Here is a 23,457-nt window from a genome sequence, read left to right as displayed (position 1 = left end):
CTAACTTGTATTACTGTAAATCGCTGAGACCTGCTACTTAGTATTAGCAGTATAGCAAATTTTAAATAAACTATAGTAGTAGCTCAAGGTGAGTTACATTCAGATACACTGGGTATTTCCCTGTCCCCAGAGGGCTTGGTCTGAGGCTGATATAAGTCGCTCTGTGGCATGGGGCGTTTTGCTTTTAGATTTCCCATGCTGATCTTGCTTCCAAAATAGTAAGATAAATGGGGAGTGGGGGAGCTGTGGCTCTGAGCTTCAAAATACTCCACAAACTGATATAGGCCAAGGATGTCAACATCTGCTGGACTTGAAGCACTGTAGCAATAGCTTGTGGACTGCTATAGTAGGACTTGTTTTCAAACCTGTCAAGGACAGAAAATGTTTTCCATTTAACTATTGTGTTTAAAGGATAGAGCAGTCTGTATGCAAACCTGCTGAATGGTAAAATCCCCATTTAGTTTTGGTGCATTTTTAAAATCCTTCCTCTCCGCGTAGTCTTCATCTCCAAGCTGAACTAACAATTCTACACAGGAGCACTTCATGGGACACAGCCAGAAAGCCATTCCCACCTCCAGGCTGAATTAGGGCCATCTGGTCTGGGACTGGACACCTGGCTCAGAGAGGCCCTTGAGCTCAAAGCCTATAATTGAGAACACTGCTGAACTGTGGAGCTTGTTGTAATAAACCATGTGTCCTGACTTACCGAGTTTGCAAAGAGTGTCTGGGGGATTTTAACCCTGACTTCCCTGATTCTCAGCCTGCTGCTCTAATTCTAGGGTGTTCCTTTTGCATAAGACTATGATTTGTGTTGCACTAATTAAGTCTTATTAAAATTGTTTATGGTAGGTCCTGCAAGGAGGAAGACAAGATGTTGTAGGTTGATTGCTGCAGCTCCTCTTCCCCCTCCCTCTCCCCCCCCCCCCCCCCCCCCCCCCAGTGTTTTGTCTGTATACAGATAGTATGGTTTTACTAGGGGGTTAAGGATGGAGGCATGCTTAGAGTTTGTAGGGTTAGCAGTAATGATCTGTACCATCGACTAAAGTATTTTATTTCTCCTGTATGCTGTATCTGTTTCTATGAACTGAAAGCAACACTATCAGTTAGCTGAAAATGTATATCTATGCACACTGTGGCAAATGAGCCACATAATCCTATATAATTCTCACCTCCAACGTTCTGTGCTTGGGGCCGTGGCTCCCTGGCTGCAAGTGGTCTGCGAGGCAGACACGCACGGATGTCACTGACGTCAACACAGCTGATTCCAAGGCAAGGGGTTCCCTACTCCTCCTACTCCCTCGGAATCAGCTGCCACCCCCTCCCGCGAACCTGTCGATTCCCCCCCCCCCCCCCCCGAACGCCGAAAACTACCGCTGCCAGAAGCTGACGTCAGACGCACGGAGTTAAACTTTCTAAGAAGATGATTGAAGAACCTACGGGAAGGGAAGGTAGCAGCGGTGGCGGCAGTTTTTGCTGGCACGGGGGGGGGGGGGGGGAAACGACAGGTTTGCGGAAGGGGGGGGGTTCGAGGGGGCCGTAGCACGGGGGGGGGGGGGAATTGCCTGCCTAAGGCCCGTTTCCTTGCCTACAGAAACGGGCCTTTTTTTACTAGTTGCTCTATAATTTGCATTTGGGCTGCTCAGGGCTATACCTATAGTTTCAGAAAACAACAAGGCAGACTATCTGCAAAATCCAACGTGGAAAACAAAACAGATCAGTATAGTATCCAAAAATGTTTATTGAAGATACCGTATGTAAGACAATTGCCCAATTGGGCATCTTCAATAAACTTTTTTGGGATATTATACTGATCTGCTGTTTTGTATACCTATAGTTTGCCACGTGCCCACAGGGGCAGTCGCACAGAAAACTGAAGGCAGATAAATATAGCCTGTCCAGTCTGCCCATCCATTCTCCCTATCACCCCCTTGGAGATCTTGTGTACTTGTCCCAAGCTTCCTTGAATTCATCTCTCCATCTCTACCGGGGGGGGGGGGGGTGGTTCATGACTTCATCCTTCACCACCCTTTCCTTGAAGTATTTCCTCAGGTTACTTCTGAGTCTGTCACATTGGCAGGTGTGTAACAAATGCCCAACATCTGACAGTATGTAAGAAACTAGAGGTAAACGTGAAGCTCTGTTGGAACAAACAGGGCCTCTCGGGGTCGCTCTGATTCACGCTTAAGAACCTGATTTTATAACAGGGCATCTATGTAAAGTCGAGTAAGGTGCCTGCTTAAAACTGTTTCTTTTAAAATAAAACTCTCAGGATTAGGTTCAATAGTGCAGGAAATCCAACATGCATCACACCTCTTCTGAAGTTGGTGTAGATGTGTGCATGTGCCCATGAAATATGAACATTGGATTCTCCGAGGACAAGCAGGCTGCTTGTTCTCACGACTGGGTGACGTCCGCGGCAGCCCCCACCAACCGGAAAGAAGCTTCGCGGGACGGTCGGCACGCAGGGCACGCCCACCGCGCATGCGCGGCCGTCTTCCCGCCCGTACGCGACCGCTCCCGCCAGTTCCTTTTTTTCCGCGCCTGGAGAGAGTCGTGCCTTGCCGCTCTCTCTGTTCAGCCGCCGGATTGTTCGATCGCGTGTACGCTGATCGTGCTTTTTTTCTAACTTTTTCTAACGGTTTTCGTTACCGCCCGGTTTCTTTTACAAAAAAAAAAAAAAAAGAAACCCTGCGCGTGTGGGGCACGCGCTCCCTTTTTTCCCTTGCTTCCAGCGGGGCCGCCGCGTTGCGGCCTAGTGGCCGCACGGTTGTTTTGCTTTTTCGTGGTGTGATTTCAGCCACCATTGACGACTTTGACTTCGCCGACGCGATTTTTCCGTCGATGTCCTCGAAGGTCCCGAGTGGATTTAAAAAGTGTGGTCGCTGCGGCCGGGCCGATCTCGCAGACCGACACCCACGCTTGGTGCCTCCAGTGCCTCGGGCTGGAGCACAATCTCAAGTCGTGTGCTTTGTGTCTCGGTCTCCGGAACGGACTCAGGTTGCGAGGCAAGTTCTACGGGACCGTCTTTTTGGAACTTGCGCCGGCCCCTCGACGTCGACCTCGAAGGCATCGGTATCGACGCCCGGGTCCTTCGGTACCGGTATCGATGCCCGAGACATCGGCACCGATGGCAGCGACCCCAGGAGAACAGGTCCCGTCGGCCCGCCGGTCCTCCGGTGAGAGTGGGGGTGAGAGGCCGCGTGGGCAGTCGGGCCCCGGTCACTCCCTCAGCTCGTGGGCCACGGGACCGAACCCTGTCTGACCCGGTACCTCGAGACCGAGGGGGATCGACCTCCTCCTCCTCCATGCCCTCCGGCGCCGGTGACGGGCATCGGAAAAAAGACAAGAAGCGTCGTCACCGGTCGCCCTCTGTGCAGCCCGATGTCGGAGAGGAGGCGACGCCGAAGCGTCACCGTCGAGAGGAGCGGTCTCCGTCGGTTGTGGAGGTACCGACGCGTCGGGGTTCCGGCACCTCGGTGCCGTCTCCTGGCTCCCAGCAGCTTCTGGCACCGACACCCCTACCGGCCCCACCGCCTTTCCCGGCAGCGGGCCTGGATGAGTGCCTCAGAGCCATCTTTCCGGGGATCCTGGAAGGGCTGATGCGCCAGGCTGTGCCGGCGCCGGGGGTGCTTGCGCCCTCGGCGCCGATGACTGTGGCGCCGGCGAGCTCTAGCCCGGCGCCGGGGCCGTCGACACCGCCGCCGCTTGCGGTGCCGGTCTCGACCGCCACGCAGGTGGAGTCCCCGTCCCCGCCGGCGCGGGAGTCCACCGCTCGACGACACCGAGACCCTGGTGCCTCGACGTCGAGCCGGGCCCGGTTCAGGACTCAGCTACATGAGCTTATGTCCGACACCGAGGATGAGGACTCGTGGGGGGAAGAGGAGGACCCTAGATATTTCTCCTCAGAGGAGTCTACGGGCCTTCCCTCGGACCCCACGCCTTCACCGGAGAGGAAACTCACCTTCCGAGAGTCTCTCTTTTGCCTCCTTTGTGCGGGATATGTCTATCAGCATTCCCTTCCCCGTGGTCTCTGTGGAAGAGCCGAGGGCCGAGATGCTCGAGGTCCTCGACTATCCATCACCACCTAGAGAGTCCTCCACGGTGCCGCTGCACAATGTCCTAAAGGAGACGCTGCTTCGGAACTGGGTGCGACCATTAACTAACCCCAGTACAGGATCCACTCTGACCCAGAGCTAATGCGGCCACAATTGCCCCATGACTCGGCGGTCGTGGATTCTGCTCTCAAGAGGGCACGGAGTTCGAGGGATACCGCCTCGGCGCCCCCGGGGCGGGAGTCTCGCACTCTGGACTCGTTTGGGAGGAAGGCCTACCAATCCTCCATGCTCGTGACCCGCATCCAATCATACCTGCTCTATATGAGCATTCACATGCGGACCTATGTGCAACAACTGGCGGACCTGGTCGAGAAGCTCCCGCCGGAGCAGTCCAGGCCTTATCAGGAGGTGGTCAGGCAGCTGAAGGCGTGCAGAAAGTTCCTGTCCAGGGGTATTTATGACACCTGTGACGTGGCATCTCGTGCTGCGGCCCAAGGTATAGTGATGCGCAGGCTCTCATGGCTGCGCGCCTCTGACCTGGACAACCGCACCCAGCAGAGACTGGCCGACGTCCCTTGCCGGGGGATAACATTTTTGGTGAGAAGGTCGAGCAGATGGTGGACCAACTGCATCAGCGGGAAACCGCTCTCGACAAGCTCTCCCACCGGGCGCCTTCAGCATCCACCTCCACAGGTGGACGTTTTTTCCCGGGCCTGGCAGGCTGCACCCTATTCTTTTGCGAAGCGTAGGTACAACCAGCCGGCCCGAAGGCCTCGTCAGGCACAGGGACAGCCCCAGCGCGCTCGTTCTCGTCAACAGCGTGCGCCTAAGCAGCCCCCTGCGCCTCCACAGCAAAAGCCGGGGACGGGCTTTTGACTGGATCCATGGGAACATAGCCGCCCTACAAGTGTCCGTACCGGACGATCTGCCGGTCGGAGGGAGGTTAAAATTTTTTCACCAAAGGTGGCCTCTCATAACCTCCGACCAGTGGGTTCTCCAAATAGTGCGGTGCGGATACGCCCTGAATTTGGCCTCCCTGCCTCCAAATTGCCCTCCGGGAGCTCAGTCTTTCAGCTCCCGCCACAAGCAGGTACTTGCAGAGGAACTCTCCGCCCTTCTCAGCGCCAATGCGGTCGAGCCCGTCCCACCCGAGCAGGAAGGGCAGGGATTCTATTCCAGGTACTTCCTTGTGGAAAAGAAAACAGGGGGGATGCGTCCCATCCTAGACCTGAGAGGCCTGAACAAATTCCTGGTCAAAGAAAAGTTCAGGATGCTTTCCTTGGGCACCCTTCTGCCAATGATTCAGAAAAACGATTGGCTATGTTCCCTGGATTTAAAGGACGCATATACTCACATACCGATACTGCCAGCTCACAGACAGTATCTCCGATTCCGCCTGGGCGCACGGCACTTTCAGTATTGTGTGCTGCCCTTTGGGCTCGCCTCTGCCCCACGAGTGTTTACCAAGTGCCTCGTGGTGGTAGCGGCCTACCTACGCAAGCTGGGAGTGCACGTGTTCCCATATCTCGACGATTGGCTGGTCAAGAACACCTCGGAGGCAGGAGCCCTCCGGTCCATGCAGTGCACTATTCAACTTCTGGAGCTGCTGGGGTTTGTGATAAATTACCCAAAGTCCCATCTCCAGCCAACCCAGTCTCTGGAATTCATAGGAGCTCTGCTGAATACCCAGACGGCTCAGGCCTACCTTCCCGAAGCGAGGGCCACCAATCTCCTGGCCCTGGCTTCGCAGACCAGAGCGTCTCAGCAGGTCACAGCTCGGCAGATGTTGAGACTTCTGGGTCATATGGCCTCCACAGTTCATGTGACTCCCATGGCTCGTCTTCACATGAGATCTGCTCAATGGACCCTAGCTCCCCAGTGGTTCCAAGCCACCGGGAATCTAGAAGATGTCATCCGCCTCTCCACCAGTTGCCGCACTTCACTGCTCTGGTGGACCATCCGGACCAATTTGACCCTGGGACGTCCATTCCAAATTCCACAGCCCACGAAAGTGCTGACGACGGATGCATCTCGCCTGGGGTGGGGAGCTCATGTCGATGGGCTTCACACCCAGGGTCTGTGGTCCCTCCAGGAAAAGGATCTGCAGATCAACCTCCTGGAGCTCCGAGCGATCTGGAACGCACTGAAGGCTTTCAGAGATCGGCTGTCCTGCCAAATTATCCAAATTCGGACAGACAATCAGGTTGCAATGTATTACGTCAACAAGCAGGGGGGCACCGGATCTCGCCCCCTGTGTCAGGAGGCCGTCGGGATGTGGCGTTGGGCGTGTCAGTTCGGCATGCTCCTCCAAGCCACGTACCTGGCAGGCGTAAACAACAGTCTGGCCGACAGACTGAGCAGAGTCATGCAACCGCACGAGTGGTCGCTCCATGCCAGAGTGGTACGCAAGATCTTCCGAGAGTGGGGCACCCCCTCGGTGGACCTTTTCGCCTCTCAGACCAACCACAAGCTGCCTCTGTTCTGTTCCAGACTTCAGGCACACGGCAGGCTAGCGTCGGACGCCTTTCTCCTCCATTGGGGGACCGGCCTCCTGTATGCTTATCCTCCCCTACCTTTGGTGGGGAAGACCTTACTGAAGCTCAAGCAAGACCGCGGCACCATGATTCTGATAGCGCCCTTTTGGCCCCGTCAGATCTGGTTCCCTCTTCTTCTGGAGTTGTCCTCCGAGGAACCGTGGAGATTGGAGTGTTTTCCGACTCTCATCTCGCAGAACGACGGAGCGTTGCTGCACCCCAACCTTCAGTTCCTGGCTCTCACGGCCTGGATGTTGAGGGCGTAGACTTCACTGCGTTGGGTCTGTCTGAGGGTGTCTCCCGGGTCTTGCTTGCCTCTAGGAAGGATTCCACTAAAAAGAGTTACTTTTTCAAGTGGAGGAGGTTTGTCGTGTGGTGTGAGAGCAAGGCCCTAGAACCTCGTTCTTGCCCTGCACAGAACCTGCTTGAATACCTTCTGCACTTATCAGAGTCTGGCCTCAAGACCAACTCAGTAAGGAATCACCTTAGTGCGATTAGTGCTTACCATTATCGTGTGGAAGGTAAAGCCATCTCTGGAGAGCCTTTAGTCGTTCGATTCATGAGAGGCTTGCTTTTGTCAAAGCCCCCTATCAAGCCTCCTACTGTGTCATGGGATCTCAACGTCGTCCTCACCCAGCTGATGAAACCTCCTTTTGAGCCACTGAATACCTGCCATCTGAAGTACTTGACCTGGAAGGTCATTTTCTTGGTGGCAGTTACTTCAGCTCGTAGGGTCAGTGAGCTTCAAGCCCTAGTAGCTCATGCTCCATATACCAAATTTCATCACAACAGAGTAGTGCTCCGCACCCACCCAAAGTTCCTGCCAAAGGTGGTGTCGGAGTTCCATCTTAACCAGTCAATTGTCTTGCCAACATTCTTCCCCAGGCCGCATACCCGCCCTGCTGAACGTCAGTTGCACACATTGGACTGCAAGAGAGCATTGGCCTTCTACTTGGAGCGGACACAGCCCCACAGACAGTCCGCCCAATTTTGTTTCTTTCGACCCTAACAGGCTAGGGGTCGCTGTCGGGAAACGCACCATCTCCAATTGGCTAGCAGATTGCATTTCCTTCACTTACGCCCAGGCTGGGCTGGCTCTTGAGGGTCATGTCACGGCTCATAGTGTTAGAGCCATGGCAGCGTCAGTGGCCCACTTGAAGTCAGCCACTATTGAAGAGATTTGCAAGGCTGCGACGTGGTCATCTGTCCACACATTCACATCACATTACTGCCTCCAGCAGGATACCCGACGCGACAGTCGGTTCGGGCAGTCGGTGCTGCAGAATCTGTTTGGGGTGTAAATCCAACTCCATCCTCCAGGACCCGAATTTATTCTGGTCAGGCTGCACTCTCAGTTAGTTGTTCTTCGTAGGTCAATTTCTGTTGTACCCTCGCCGTTGCGAGGTTCAATTGACCTGGGTTCTTGTTTTGAGTGAGCCTGAGAGCTAGGGATACCCCAGTCGTGAGAACAAGCAGCCTGCTTGTCCTCGGAGAAAGTGAATGATACATACCTGTAGCAGGTGTTCTCCGAGGACAGCAGGCTGATTGTTCTCACCTACCCTCCCTCCTCCCCTTTGCAGTTGTGTTTCATCTTTTGCTAGTCATTCAACTGGCGGGAGCGGTCGCGCACGGGCGGGAAGACGGCCGCGCATGCGCGGTGGGCGTGCCCTGCGTGCCGACCGTCCCGCGAAGCTTCTTTCCGGTTGGTGGGGGCTGCCGCGGACGTCACCCAGTCGTGAGAACAATCAGCCTGCTGTCCTCGGAGAACACCTGCTACAGGTATGTATCATTCACTAACACTGCCCCCCATTCACTTAGTTTCAACAGTTTTTTATTGATGACACAACAATGAGCTGCAAAATCTACAAAATTCCAATAGGAAAACCACACAACAGGTTTGTTATCCATACAGTCTTTATCAAAGATTTTTCACCCCCAATCCAAGCAGAGCATGTGGAAACCAAACCCCTTCCCATACCCCCCACCCCAACAAATTGCCAGATACCCACAGAAATGCAAGGAACCTTACTCTTGTGGCCCATTGGTCAAACAAGATCAAAGCCCCTTCTAAATCTCCCCCCCCCCCCCCCCCCCATACACCCTACTTCAAAACAGGCATGTCCTTGAGTGTACTCCACATCCTATCAACAAAACGAAAAAGGAATTAAGTACTGCACTCTCTTGGACTCAGACTATGCAGATAAGCTTCCTGCACCATTAAAAAGGTCATCTTCCGTTTCAGGGACCCCCTGGCTGCTCTTCTCACATGGCAAGTTGAATTTTTTTTTCTCCAATGCCAGTAGGACACAAGTGTTGCCATACTAGGAGAGACTGAAGGTCCATCAAGCCTAGCATCCTGTTTCTAACAGTGGCCAATCCAGGTCACAAGTACCTGGCAAGATCCCAAAACAGTACAATACGTTTTATGCTGTTTATCCTAGAAATACAGTGGATTTTCCCCAAGTCCATTTTAATAACTGCTTATGGCCTTTTCCTTTAGGAAGCTATCCAAACCATTTCTAAACCCTGCTAAGCTAACTGCTTTTATTATGTTCTCTAGCAACAAATTCCAGCGTTTAATTACAGCAGATGTGCAATACATTTTCACCCCTCCCCCATTCACTTAAACCACACCTGTGGGAACACCTTTCTGCATAGGAGTACATGCCATGTTACAACTTTAAGGGTTTTCCTTTATTTAAAACCACATTAAAATTAACTCCTTTGAGGGTAGTTCACTTCCATAACCTGAACTGGTGTTAGCATTACCAAACCCTCTTAAAGTAGTCAGAGAAAATTGTATTGGTGGCCTGGAAAGAGCCAAAAGAGGGTAGGATTTGTTTTTGTTCTACATTTGTGCCTTGGTGGTAGTGAAATGGAGGTAGGCTAACCCCATGCAACAGTGGGAGGAAAGTTTCCTACCCCCCCCCCCCCCCCCCCCCCAAGTCACTTGTTGGAAAAACATTAATTCACCATACAAAGAACGCTTTATTTTCAAGCCTGCGTAACATAGTGTACTGATAGTTTATGGAAATTGTGGTGTGATTAAGCAGGAACATACATGCTTGTGTGAGAGGAGTTTAGTACACCCAAGTGAAGGGGAAACAAAACGGGGCAAAAAGGTAAAAGGAACATAACAATGTCTTCCAATGTAATAAAAACATATCTCATACTGCAGCTCTATACTCGTTAAGATTTGCAAACTATGATCTCTTCAGCTTTGCTGTTTACATATTTATCTTGGTATTTCTAACACTCTGATCTTCCCATCCACTATATGCATTCATGTACCTTCTCCCTCTACCACCCAAAAGGTTTCATAATATCCAATCTACACCAGCTGCAAAAGCTGTTTTCCCAGCTTTTAAGCATAAGGTAAAAACCACATCTAATGCACACATTTACTGCTTCATTTCTCAATATTGCTTATTACACAGCATCACAGGATCAGTGTCGTAATAGCTTTTTCCTTGTCATCAGCAGCAGATGGATCCATTAACTGATGGGTTGTATCCACCTACCAGCAGGTGGAGATAGAGAACACTGAAAAACCACAGTGACCCTTGGACGGCTAGCCCCAACTGCCTTCAGTATTTCTCTATCTCCCAGCAAATGTGGACGTAGCTTGATCAGCTTCTGGATTTCAGACTGCCTGGGGTGGCTCCTGTGCTTTGCCAGTTGAGCAGGGGTGTTGTGGCTGGTGGTGCCCACTTTAAAGGCATATAGGTTTGCCCTTTCCCTGCCTTATCCAGACCTCCCGGAGTCCCTCTGTTGCTGCCTGCCTTCAACTTTCCTCACAGCGTTAAAAATAAAGTGCGCTTTACTGCGTGGCTGTTCGGAGGCTTTTTCCAGAGATTCTGGTTCAGAGCAGCTTGACCGGATCTCGTTGACTCTGTCTTTTGAGGTGAGAGTGGTGCCCAGCTCCTCCGGGGAGGTCCCACGGACACCGTTCCGAACGGGGTAAGTTTTGGCTCGAAGCCGCCATTTTATTGCTATATTTCCGTCCAGTCGGGCAATGGCTGCTAAGGCAGTAAGCGCTGCTCCCGTTGTGGTAAACGCAGACCGGTAGCAGGGCTGTGCAAAACGTGCTCTTTAGACGCTTGCGCTAGTACGAGCATGGCGAGAGATGATTCTTCGGCAGCAGGCGCCGCATGTCTCGACCCTCACGGTTGCAGAGGAGTCTGCAGGGGGGCGCCTCGTTTAGAGGCTGCCAGAGGAGCTCCAACACCCGTTTCTCCTAATTCGGAGGCGGAGGGTCAGGGTGAGTTTTTCTTCCCTGAGTTTGTGCTTTTAATGCATAAAGCCTTCATGCTGAAAAGAGCTCGGCCGCAGGTGTCTGACACTGCTTTGCATTCTGGATCCCCTCTGGGTGTTGATGGCCCGGGGCTGGCTACAGAGGTTATTTCTTCCCCCGAGCGTTGGAAGGACGCTAAACGTAGACGGGTAAATTCCCCGTCTGAAAGTGGCGCACATCCCCCCCCGCCCCCCTCCACCCGTGGTCAGGCTGTGGGGAGTCTGAGGGATCTGGCAGGCCCTCATGGATGGATGATCCAGATGAGGGTGCCTGTTTGCCACTGGATTCGGATGATCCCAATACGGTTTGGATTTTCAACTGCGACAAGCTTCCAGCTCTCATTACTGACGCCTTGCAGGCCCTCTCGATTGATGATCCTGCCGAGGTCGATGTCTTCTCTGTTAATCTTAGAATGGCGAGTACTAAGAAGCCTACTTGGGCCTTTCCTGTGCATGACTCCATCCAAGAGCTTAGCTCAATGGTGTGACCCCGATGGGCCTTTGAAAGTGGCCAGGGCTATGGGTCAGTGTTACCCTCTGAGTGAGGAGCACGTGGCCCCTTTGGGGATGCCTAAAGTGGATGTGTTGGTCACGGTGGTGACTAAAAAGACCACTCTCCCAGTAGAGGGAGGGGTCGCTTTGAAAGACATGCAGGATCAGCGGCTGGAATCCACGCTGAAGCGGTCCTTTGAAATTGCGGGCCTTGCCTTAAGGGCGTCTATTTGCAGTTCCTATGCAGCCCGGGCATGTCTTTCCTGGTTACAACAGGCGGTGGAACAGCCCGCAGATGGTGCGGGGTCCCTCTCTGAGGTTGCCCCACGGATGGAGTCGGCCCTGTCATTTTTTGCTGGTGCCTTTTATGATCTGGTCAGAGCTTTGGCTAAACAGATGTCTGTGGTGGTTTCTGCCCGCCGCCTTCTTTGGCTACGGCATTGGGCGGCTGACATGGCTTCTAAGCAAAGGCTGGTGAGGTTACCCTTTTGGGGCCTCCTGTTTGGAGAGGAATTGGAGAAGATTGTGATAGACCTGTGGGACTCTAAGCCCCAGTTGTTACCTGAAGATGGGCCGAGGCCTTCTTCCAAGGGTCCTGTGTTTCCCTCCTCTTCCAGACCTCGCTTCCGTGAAGCTCGCAGGTATCGCCCGGGGCGCTCTGCTGGGTTTTCTCAACGTGCCCGTTTTCAGCAGAGGAACTCCTTTCACTCGGACAAACGTTCCGCAGAGTTCAGGGGCATCCTCCACAATGATGGGACGCCGGTCCACTCAATTCCTGCAGTAGGAGGACGTCTTTCCCTCTTTCTAGAGGAGTGGACCAAGATTACCTCAGATCAGTGGGTCCTGGACCTGATCAGAGAAGGTTACCGACTGGAATTTAGTGCCCCAGTGAGAGACGTGTTTGTGGAGTCCCGATGTGGCACTGCCGTAAAACAGGCGGCAGTAGAGGAGACCTTACAAGTCTTGCTGCGCCTCGGAGCGGTGATCCTGGTGCCCCTGGCCGCTATTCCATTAATTTTGTCGTGCCTCGAAAAGGTGGGTCTTTCAGACCAATCCTCGGCTTACGAAGAGTCAACGAGGCCCTCAGAGTATGACACTTTTGCATGGAAACTTGGAGAGTTTCTCACGTCTCTGGACCTAAAAGAAGCATATTTGCACATTCCTATTTGGCCCCCGCATCAGCGGTTTCTCCGGTTTGCGGTGTTGGGGCAACATTTCCAGTTTCAGACCTTGCCTTTCGGCCTAGCCACAGCTTCCTGTATCTTTTCCAAGGTAATGGTGGTCGTAGCTGCCTGTCTCAGGCGAGAGGGTATCAAGAGTTCACCCTTATCTCGACGACTGGCTCATCAGAGCGGATTCGGCAGCTGAAAGTCGTCTTGCCACAGCCAGAGTGAATACAGTCCTGCAGGCTCTAGACTGGGTGGTCAATATACCCAAAAGTCACCTGACCCCCTCTGTCTCTCGAGTATTTGGGGGTCCAGTTCGACACGGCCTCGGGGTTTGTCTTTCTCCCCGACCAAAGACTCTGCAAGCTTCAGAATCAAGTCCATCTGCTCCTGCGGATGCCTCGCCTGCAGAGGTGGTTCCTTGGGCAAGAGCGCATATGAGGCCTCTGCAGATTGCCCTGCTTCAACAATGGTCTCCGATTTCCCAGGAATATCAACACAGACTAACGCGGCTCCCTGCGGCCTGGCTCAGTATGGCGTGGTGGCTTTCTGACAGGATGCTGCGCCAAGGAATGCCGCTTTAACTTCCTTCTTGGTGCCTGGTGATAACAGATGCCAGCCTTTTGGACTGGGGAGCGCATTGCCAGGGAAGCTATACTTAGGGTCAGTGGACAACCGTGGAAGCGGGGTGGTCCATCAATCGCTTGGAACTGAGAGCGATATTCCAGGCTCTTATGGCCTTTCAAAAGACTCTGAAAGGGCTTGCTGTCTGGATTCTGTCAGACAACACGACAGCGGTGGCCTACATAAATCAGGGTGGCACTCAGTGCAGGGCCCTGGCTGCGGAGGCCACTCAGATTTGCCGCTGGGCCGAGCTCCACCTGCAGCTTGCCAGCAGCTCACATAGCAGGTCAGAGCAATGTGCAAGCCAATTTTCTCAGCAGGCATCAAATCGACCCGGCGGAATGGGCCTATCAAGGGCCAAGGAGGGAACACATACAGGAGGCCCAGGGTTGAGCCACAGCATCCAACCCTGCCGAGTGAGGATCTCTCCTTCTGCTGAAAAAGCAAGGCACTTTGGTGTTTACCCTTGACGCCATTAGATCCAATCTGGGTGTCCCTCATTTGGCACAAATCTGAAGAAAAACTTCTGCCAGTTCCCATTCCGCCTGACCACGGGGGGAGGGGGGATGCGCGCCACTTTGACGGGGAGTTTACCCGTCTACGTTTAGCGTCCTTCCAACGCTCGGGGGAAGAAATAACCTCTGTAGCCAGCCCCGGGCCATCAACACCCGGAGGGGATCCAGAATGCAAAGCAGTGTCAGACACCTGCGGCCGAGCTCTTTTCAGCATGAAGGCTTTATGCATTAAAAGCACAAACTCAGGGAAGAAAAACTCACTCTGACCCTCCGCCTCCGAATTAGGAGAAACGGGTGTTGGAGCTCCTCTAGCAGCCTCTAAACGAGGTGCCCCCCTGCACTCAGACTCCTCTGCAACCGTGAGGGTCGAGACATGCGGCGCCCGCTGCCAGCTCCATCGAGCAGGAAGAATCATCGCTCGCCATGCTCGTACTAGCGCAAGCGTCTAAAGAGCACATTTTGCACAGCCCTGCTACCGGTCTGCGTTTACCACAACGGAAGCAGCGCTTACTGCCTTAGCAGCCATTGCCAGACTGGACGGAAATATAGCATTAAAATGGCGGCTTCGAGCCAAAACTTACCCCGTTCGGAACTGTGTCCGTGGGACCTCCCCGGAGGAGCTGGGCACCACTCTCATCTCAAAAGACAGAGTCAACGAGATCCGGTCAAGCTGCTCTGAACCCTTCTCTCTGGAAAAAGCCTCCGAACAGCCACGCAGTAAAGCGCACTTTATTTTTAACGCTGTGAGGAAAGTTGAAGGCAGGCAGCAACAGAGGGACTCCGGGAGGACTGGATAAAGCAGGGAAAGGGCAAACCTATATGCCTTTAAAGTGGGCACCACCAGCCACAACACCCCTGGCTCAACTGGCAAAGCACAGGAGCCACCCCAGGCAGTCTGAAATCCAGGAGCTGATCAAGCTACGTCCACATTTGCTGGGAGATAGAGAAATACTGAAGGCAGTTGGGGCTAGCCGTCCAAGGGTCACTGTGGTTTTTCAGTGTTCTCTATCTCCACCTGCCGGTAGGCGGATACAATCCATCAGTTAATGGATTCATCTGCTGTGACTAAAGGAAAGAAAATTACCAAGGTAAGAACCTAATTTTCTCATTTGTTTTTTCTTTTAGGAGGCAAGTGAAGCCTACCTAGTCGGGCTGTTTGAAGATACCAATCTGTGTGCTATTCACGCCAAACGCGTCACAATCATGCCAAAAGATATCCAGCTAGCACGCCGCATACGTGGAGAACGTGCTTAGAACTCCACCATGATGGGAACACACTCATTCTTTAAACCAGAAAAAAAATCTCTTCCTGTTATTAGTAGTTATGAACGTTTAGATTTTTTTTTCACATGGGGGGGGGGGGGCTATGGGCAGAATAAGTTACTTAAGTATAAGGTTGTAAACTTGGGGGTGGGGTGGGAGGGAGGGGATAAGAGAAGAGGTGTAATGGGGACAGAATCAGGTATTGATAAGGTTTTGGGATTTTTTTTTTTTCCATTTTCATTTGTGTGTTTTTAATATAAATGCGGGGACATAAAGCATTAATGCAGTCAGTGTTTCAGCAATTCAACTTTATAATGATTATAAAAATCTTAATTTTTCTGGACAATGCCAGCATTTGGATTTTTTTAAAACAAGTAAATTTCTTATCAAAGGCAACTAAATGGTGTTTGTAGCATTTTTATCATACAGTAGATTCCATTCACTATATCCTTTTTTTTTTTTTCTGAGTTGTCCTACATGCAACTACATGTTTTTAATGTTGTCTGTCTTCTGTGCTGTTCCTGTAAGTTTGCTATTAAAATACATTAAACTAATTCAGTGTGGTCTCTGTGATTTAAGCCCCAGCATCTTGATTATTGCAGTATGGTTGTTTAATGGTGCTTGGCTATGTAATGCCACAGCATGATGTAGCATTACCCTTCCAAGAAATTTTAAGCCCAATGAATGATTTAAACCATTATTACAGTGTTTGTATAATGCTTTTATTTTTCTCTCTGAGGCCCTTGAGTTACTCCTCCATTCTCTCGCCTGTGCCCCCCCCCCCCCCCAAAAAAAAAAAAAAAAAAACTAGAGCTGGCTAAGACTTTTGTACACCCTGCACCTTTTTGTACACCCTGCACCTGGCTTTCCCCCTGACACTGGCATTTTAATAGTAGTTTGTGAAGTGTTCTAGGTCATATATGCACATAATTCCTGCAATGGAGTAGATGGATTATGGGCCTGTTCCCATTTTGTATCCTTTAAGTATGCATTTTATGATGTATTTTTTGTAAGCTGCTTAGGAATAAGCAAGGTATAAATAAAATTTAAAAACTCCTTAGTGTTGTGTTGTAGACTCTTCAGAGCTTGCGTCTGTTCATTGCTGGTATTTTATCGAACCACTTCCAAAGAGGCTACTTACAATCAAGAACCTCCGGTCCTCAAGTCATCTGCTGTGCTGGTACATGCTTGGTACTGACCTTGCAGTGTGAAACCTCTGAGCTTAACTGAGAAAGGAGTAAGGATATTTGTACAATCTGGTATACTGCAAAATCAGATATTTATATTAAAACAGATCAAATTAAACAAAACCAAGATAAAATTAGCACAATGTTAAAAACTTTTGCAGATACATAAGGAAAGGGAGAAGCATAGCACAACAGCCATAACCACAGTACTATGCTAAAATTACACTAATTGGGTAGAAAAGGTCTTTTTAAACAACTCCGTATTTAATGCTGATTTTGGTCCATCGTATTCTGAATTTAATCTGACTAAAAACCGGAAGCTGGTTCCAAAGAGATGTAGCCACATCAAATACCAATTTCCTAGCTGAAGGAATAAGATTGGCATCTGAGGACTGCACTGTTCTTAATGGTTGATAAAGTATGAGGTGGTTAAAGTGATAGGCAGGGTATCCAGTATAAAGTGATGTGGCAAAAGAAGAATCTTAAACTGTATTTTACTAACTAAAGGAAGCCAGTGCTGCTCAATTTAATAATGGCATTGTGTGATTGTAATAACTAGCTTTTATGCAATAATTTTAATGTAGAATTCTGAAGGAGCTGTAGGTGTGGAGAGAATAGTGAGGCAAACCTGCAAATAATTATAATAATCTAACTGGTTCTATGTCATAAATCATGTACAATGTGTGAAAATTTGGTTAAAATTTGATCTATATATAATTGTGTTTTTATTAGGATTGATTTACTGCCTTTTAGAAGGAATTCACTGAAGATGGTATAAGTAAGAATAAATCAAACAAGCAGTAGCCCATTACAGCAGTAAAAATATTCAAATAATGATAGACATCAAAGATCACACTTAATGAACGGTGGTGCTAAATTTTAGAGAGAGATCTTTTTTTTTTTAGAGAGAAATCTTTTTTTCTTTGGTAGAGATCAGTTTTTGCTAGATTAATTCTAGGGTTGATCAGTAATCCAATAAATCACTTGAAGCAATTTAGTCACAATTTACAGAATGATGTATCCCAGGAGTTACCAAAAACCTGAATATCATCCACATAGGTATAAAAACCAAAACCCATATCTTGTAGCAAAGTAGCCTAAGGTGCAATGAGCACGTTAAAAAGTGCTGTCGCTAAAGTAGAACCTTGTGGGATTCCAGCCAGCAAAAGTAACGGAAAAACTGTCACTATAGGTCACTTGCAATGTTGAGACTTGAAAAATAGGATCTGAACTAATTTAGAGCAGTTTCCAAAATTCCTGTCTCAAGAGATGCATAGAATGATCCACCATATCAAAAGTAGCTGTAAGATCTAATTGTACTTAACATCATCCTTAAGTGTTGCCATACTGGGACAGACTGAAGGTCCATCAAACCCACCATACTGTTTCCAACAGTGACCAATCCAGGTTACAAGTATAAATTATTTTAAAAAGTGAGACTAGTAACATTTTGGTACTCCGACCTTCCCTAAATTCACTCTTGGGATGGAAAATAATTGGTTCCCAAAACTAAAGTACCTGTCCAAATATTGCTTTTTGTATCATCTTTCCAAGAAATTAGATATTAGCAACTGAACTAATAGATCTAAGTAGCACAATGTGAGGAAACCGGCTGTCAAAAGTTCCACAGAATACAAATTTGAGAAGTTTTTTTTGTCCAACAATAATATCCAACAGATGGAGATTACAGTTCTCAAGCATTGAAGATCCGAGACCCCTTGGTCTATTTATTTGTTGCATTTGGGTCATTCCATGTCAAGTTATCTGGTGGTCCCTGCGCCAACCATCACGGATTTCGATGAAATTTTCTGTGAACATTCATACATGTCCCCAATGAACATTGGTAAAGTTTTACGTTCGCCGATACAATACTCTGTTTGACCTCATACTGCAGCCTTCTATGGTATGACTCCGAGATTTCGGCAACTTTGAGACACTGTATCTCCAGCAATATTTTGTTGAGAGAAACAGAACTTGGCTATCTTGTACAATGTTTTGCGCTCTATTAAATAAAATAAAAAAATCTTCATGAGCAATTTTCATGAAGAAAAGTTTGGAGCAAGCTTGGTCCGAAAAATTTGTTGTACGAAAAAATTGTAAGGTTTGGCTTTTTATATCTCGGGAATTAAAGGTATGATAAACGTGAAACTTTGCACACAACAACGTATCAACACAAGGTTTTCGAATATAAAATTTCATTCTAATATTTTCCATTAGTTCACAAATTGCGTGTAAAGATGATGATTTTTGCAAAAATACCAAAAATAGGGTATTTTTAGCTCACTTTTACAAAAAAAAAAAAAAGACCTTCTGGAAACTTTTTAATCATTTTCATTAAAGCATGTTTCAAACCCCTTAAAAAAGTAGGGTTGGTTTTTCATCGCTGGCATATAAGGCCCTAGAAATAGGGACAAAGTTGAGGATGTTGCTATCGCAACGTCATATACTTCAACATGCATTTTTCTATATTGTCATTTTCTTTATTTATAGTACACTTCTACCCCACATTTTCCCACGCACGCAGGCACAATGTGGCTAACAGGATAAATAAAAATGACAATACAATAAGAGAAAATGGTAAGAGACAAAGAGTAGGCAAGGAAGGGGAAGGGGGCATAACAATTGTAGGGGTACTACTACTTAACATTTCTAGAGCGCTACTAGGGTTACGCAGTGCTGTACAAATTAACAAAGAAGGGTAGGTAAGTGGGACTATCGGTAAGAGTGTGGGGGGAATAGACCAGCCAAATGGGTTTTCAGCAGCCTCTTGAACAGTTGATCATTTTGCAGTTTTAAGTACTTCGGCAAAACATTCCAATTCTTGGCATAGGAGTATTGGAAAGACGAAGTGAAGATCTTCTTGTATTTGACGCCTCTGCAATTTGGGAAGTGCAGGTTGAGATACGACCTCAAGGTGGCAACTGCGTTTCTGGGAGGTAGGTCGATAAGGCGATGCATATATTCCGGAGTCTGCCCATAAATTATTTTATGAGTTAGGGAGCAAATTTTGAAAAAGATACGTTCCCTCACGGGCAACCAGTGGAGATAGAAACGCAGAGGTTGTGCATGCTCAAAACGTGACTTTCCCAGGATTAGTCTCGCCGCTGTGTTTTGAGCAGTCTGGAATTTTTTCAAAAGATATCCAAGGCAACCTGCGTAAATCCCACTGCAGTAATCCAGGTGAGAGAGCACCAACCAATGAACAAGGGTGCGAAACAGTTCTCTAGTTAGGCAATATCTAACCTGCCGAAGCCTCCACATTGCATTGAACATTCTCTTAGTGACAACTCGAACCTGATCATCCAGATGCAAATGCTTATCCAAGGTCACCTCAAGGAGCTTCAGACTATTAGATAGAGGGAGAACATAAGTCATTTATCGTGATTGTATTTGAAGGCACTGAGTAGTAAGGGGAGTGGAGAATAAAGGCACTGAGTTTTATCCTTATTTAATTTAAACCGGAACACCCTCGCCCAATGTTCCATTGTAGATAAGCTTGCAGCAATCAGGTCTAAGATTTCCGCTACTGTGTCACGGAAAGGGATGGAGATGGTGACTGTTCTGTCCGCTGACAGCCTTGCACTAGTTTATAAGGTGATCCATAAATGTGTGTGATGCTTTTACTGTTGTTCTCATTTCTAAGGACTTTCGCTGCTGTAGTCTCTCATTGTAAAGGTATATGAGCAAGGCACTGTGGGTAATGTATTTCACAGGCAATGCAACCACACTTGCTTGGTTGTGCAAGAATTGTTACCACTGGTTGTGAGGCTGCCCAGACCTCCTTTCTCTCTCTGCTGAGCTTGGCTCTTTTGTCTTCCTGCTATCACTTCCTATTCAGTCTTACTATCTCTGTCCTGAGAGGTCAGCCAGGTATGACCTTTCCCTCCTATCTCTAGGACCACCCCTTGCCACCCGATGGCAGGCTCTGTTCCCATTGGCCTCTATCTGCTCCTCCCTGAGCCTGTGTAAAGCCCCATCACTTCTTTGTCCTTTCAGCCACGGGGTATTCTAACACCATCTAGCCAGGGGCATGGAGCTAACACCATCTTGCTCCAGACAGCTCTGTCCTGCTGAGAACTCCCTGTAAAGAACCTGGTTTTTTAACATGAAGATATCTCCTCCCAAATGAGATATTGCACATTCCAGTCACCCAGCTTTGGACTATTTCTACCTGTTCAATTATCTCCCCCCCCCCCCCCCCCGCAATACAACTACCTCTCTTCAGATCTCCGCCTCCCACAGCTTCCAGATCAAGAAGTCTCTGTATCCTGAAACAGCATCTTTGAACATCTATCTGTGAGTAAATTATCTGTGATTTATTCAATAAAAGAGACTTCATAAAAATACAGACTTCAGGTGATTTGATGTGCCAGGGTTATACTCCATGGCATTGAGGCCTCATGTAACAAGTCCTCAATGGCTGTGATAGTGACATCATAGTAACATAGTAGATGACGGCAGAAAAAGACCTCCACGGTCCATCCAGTCTGCCCAACAAGATAAACTCACATGTGCTACTTTTTGTGTATACTTACCTTGATTTGTACCTGTCCTTTTCTGGGCACAGACCGTATAAGTCTGCCCAGCACTATCCCCGCCTCCCAACCACCAGCCCCGCCTCCCACCACCGGTTCTGGCACATCGTCGGCATAAATGTACGGATTTAAGCCAATGTTTCAGAGGGCGGTAGCAAGTGGGATCAGCATGAAGTTTAAAGTGTAGAATTCATTTTTTGTATGCTATATGAATCTGTTAGTCTACTAGCGGTGCTTGTACACTAATGACTGGTTAAATATTCTGTAAGTACCTTATTGATGCCGTGCATTAGCATGCTTCGGCTATAGGGTTCTGTACTGTGCAGGTGTAGTTGTATCTGTCATAACATAATCTTTATAACTTCTCTTTTTCAGAATTAATAATACACTTCATATTATTAATAATTGCGATTTTGCTTAATATGCGAAAAATGAATGTCAAAGAGTCAACTGACAATCCCACTTTGCCCATTTGCGCTGTTGGAAAAAAATTGTCGTCAACTTGCCACCATGGTTCATTTTATTCTAAAAAAATTGGGCTGCATTATGTGCACAGCTTGTCTGCCAATGAAAAAATGCTCATTACTCGGCGATCGGAGGTTGAGTTCGCGATGTATTTGGAAAAGTACGAAATGAAGCAAAAGTCGTGCTGCAACCCATTCGACAAACAAAATCACATAGTTAAACATGGACTGTTGAAAGTCGATCTAGCCATGTCCGATGATTTGAAAAATGTGAAGCCAGGCCAAAAAATGTGTTCCAAGTGTAAAGCCAAATATGTCGAAAGCAAGGCAGAGTCGTCATCATCATCAGAAAATTATGATATGGACATTTCAGACACTCTTGATCAAAGTTTGACTGATTTGGGGACTTCTCCATTAAACATTTGGAGGTTGGCCAGTACGGATAAAACTGGATATGTGAAACGAAAAATTGAACGCGTGCAGAAAGTGGTAGCAGAAAAAATAATGGTATCCGCTGCAGGTAGCAGAAAAAATAATGGTAGCCGCTGCAGTATCAGCCGAAGATATTGGACAAACTAGCAAGTCGGCTGCTAAGGAATGCCTGTCGTGCCAAGATTACACTGACCTAATCGACGATGTGAAAACGAAAATTAAAATATCCAATAGATCCATAAAAATTCAATTATTGACTTTGGCTCCAAAGAGTTGGTCAATACCAGTGGCAGCAAAAACGTTTAGCGTTTCAGAACGTATGGTTAAATCAGCGCGAAATTTAAAGCAGGAGAGGCATTTGTGCACTACTGGATGCAAAAGTTGGCAAACTGGTACCAAAGGCAATCACCGACAAAGTTCGAGATTTCTATGAGGATGATGAATTTAGCAGGATGTGCCGTGGTAAAGATTTTGTTTCTGTTCGGCTTGATGGCATCAAGGTTCAAAAACAAAAGCGGTTGCTACTGTGCAATCTGAAAGAACTGTATGTAGCATATCGACACAAATATGGTGCTGAAATTGGTTTTTCCAAATTCTGTGAGCTCAGACCAAAGTGGTGTGTTACTGTCGGTCAAAAAATCACACTCAGATCTCACACATCTGCCATTCAAAATGAAAATGAAATCCAAACAAGCAGCGTGGTGTTGTCTATATCAAAAACAAGGACATCAAAGCAGTCCAACTTAGTCCAGAAAAAAGAAAGAGGGGGAAAAGTCTCAACAAGTGCTGCAATACTGAATGTTGTTCATTAATTGCATGCACAACAAGTCATGCGGACTTGTGCTGATTCAGCGTCCAGTCCAGCGTTTTTTTAGTCACTTAATTTTTGCACAAGTCCGCGTCTGGGTTCCCTGAGGAAGAAATATGAAACGGGACCGTCGGAGTCTATACGCAGGACAGATTTGTTAAAAGATAAGTTATTTTGTGGTTTTGTTTGACTTTTTAGAGCTGGAACTAAGTGTGATTATAAGCATTTATAAATATAAGAAAATAAAAATAGACTTATTTTTTGGGGGGGTTTCAGTCTATGATGACTTCTTGTGCATGCAATTAATGAACAACATTCAATATTGCAGCACTTGTTGAGACTTTTCCCCCTCTTTTTCTTTTTTCTGGACTAAGTTGGACTGCTTTGATGTCCTTGTTTTTGATATAGACAACACCACGCTGCTTGTGTTACTGTCGGTGCCTCAGGCACACATTCCATCTGTGTCTGCGCCATCCATCAGAATGTTAAGCTTATGCTGCAAGGTGCCAACATTAAAGAAGACTACAAGATGCTCATGGGAAAGGCAGTTTGTGATCTGGACGCCAAAGATTGTATGTTGCAGCGATGCCAAAACTGTCCTGGTGAAGAGGCACTGATAGCATATTTGCAAGAAATATTTGAGGACTGGGACTCGGAAGAATCAATAGAATTCAAACATTGGGTTCATACTGACTGTGAAACACTCGAAACACATGTTCTCATTGTTGACAACTTTATTGAAAAACTCGCTAGCAAAATTTGGAAACTGACTGGCCACCACTTCATTTCAAAACATCAAAGTGAATATTTGAAGTCATTAAAAGCTGGCCTAAAAAAACCCAAACATCGTACTGATGGATTTTGCTCAGAATTACTCGTTTGTTGTCCAAGACGCTGCTCAAGGCTTTCACTGGGAGAACTCACAATGCACAGTGCATCCATTCGTCGCTTATTATATCAATAAAGATGATGTACTGCAAATTGTCAACTGCTGCATAATTTCTGATCATATGCAACATGATACGGTTTCTGTGCACATGTTCATTCGGAAGTTGATTGAGTTTTTGACGAATAAAACAAAGATTACAA

At 48.0% G+C, this 23,457-nt stretch overlaps 1 protein-coding gene across 2 annotated transcripts in view; it reads left to right on the top strand.

Moving 5' to 3' along the window:
• LOC115459042 (histone H3.3) overlaps positions 1-14,971 on the top strand; it is a 47,767-nt gene extending 32,796 nt beyond the window's left edge. For both annotated transcript variants that reach the window (XM_030188907.1, XM_030188906.1), the window contains exon 4: positions 14,805-14,971. In XM_030188907.1, coding sequence (XP_030044767.1) covers positions 14,805-14,933 — 129 coding nt within the window. In that variant the 3' untranslated portion in view covers positions 14,934-14,971. The remainder of the gene's footprint in view (positions 1-14,804) is intronic.
• Positions 14,972-23,457: the final 8,486 nt, after the last annotated feature.

This window comes from Microcaecilia unicolor, unplaced genomic scaffold (genome assembly GCF_901765095.1).
Source record: "Microcaecilia unicolor unplaced genomic scaffold, aMicUni1.1, whole genome shotgun sequence".
Lineage (NCBI taxonomy): Eukaryota > Metazoa > Chordata > Amphibia > Gymnophiona > Siphonopidae > Microcaecilia > Microcaecilia unicolor.
The sequence above is the reverse complement of the archived record's forward strand: the minus strand, read 5'-3'. Positions and strand labels throughout refer to the sequence as shown.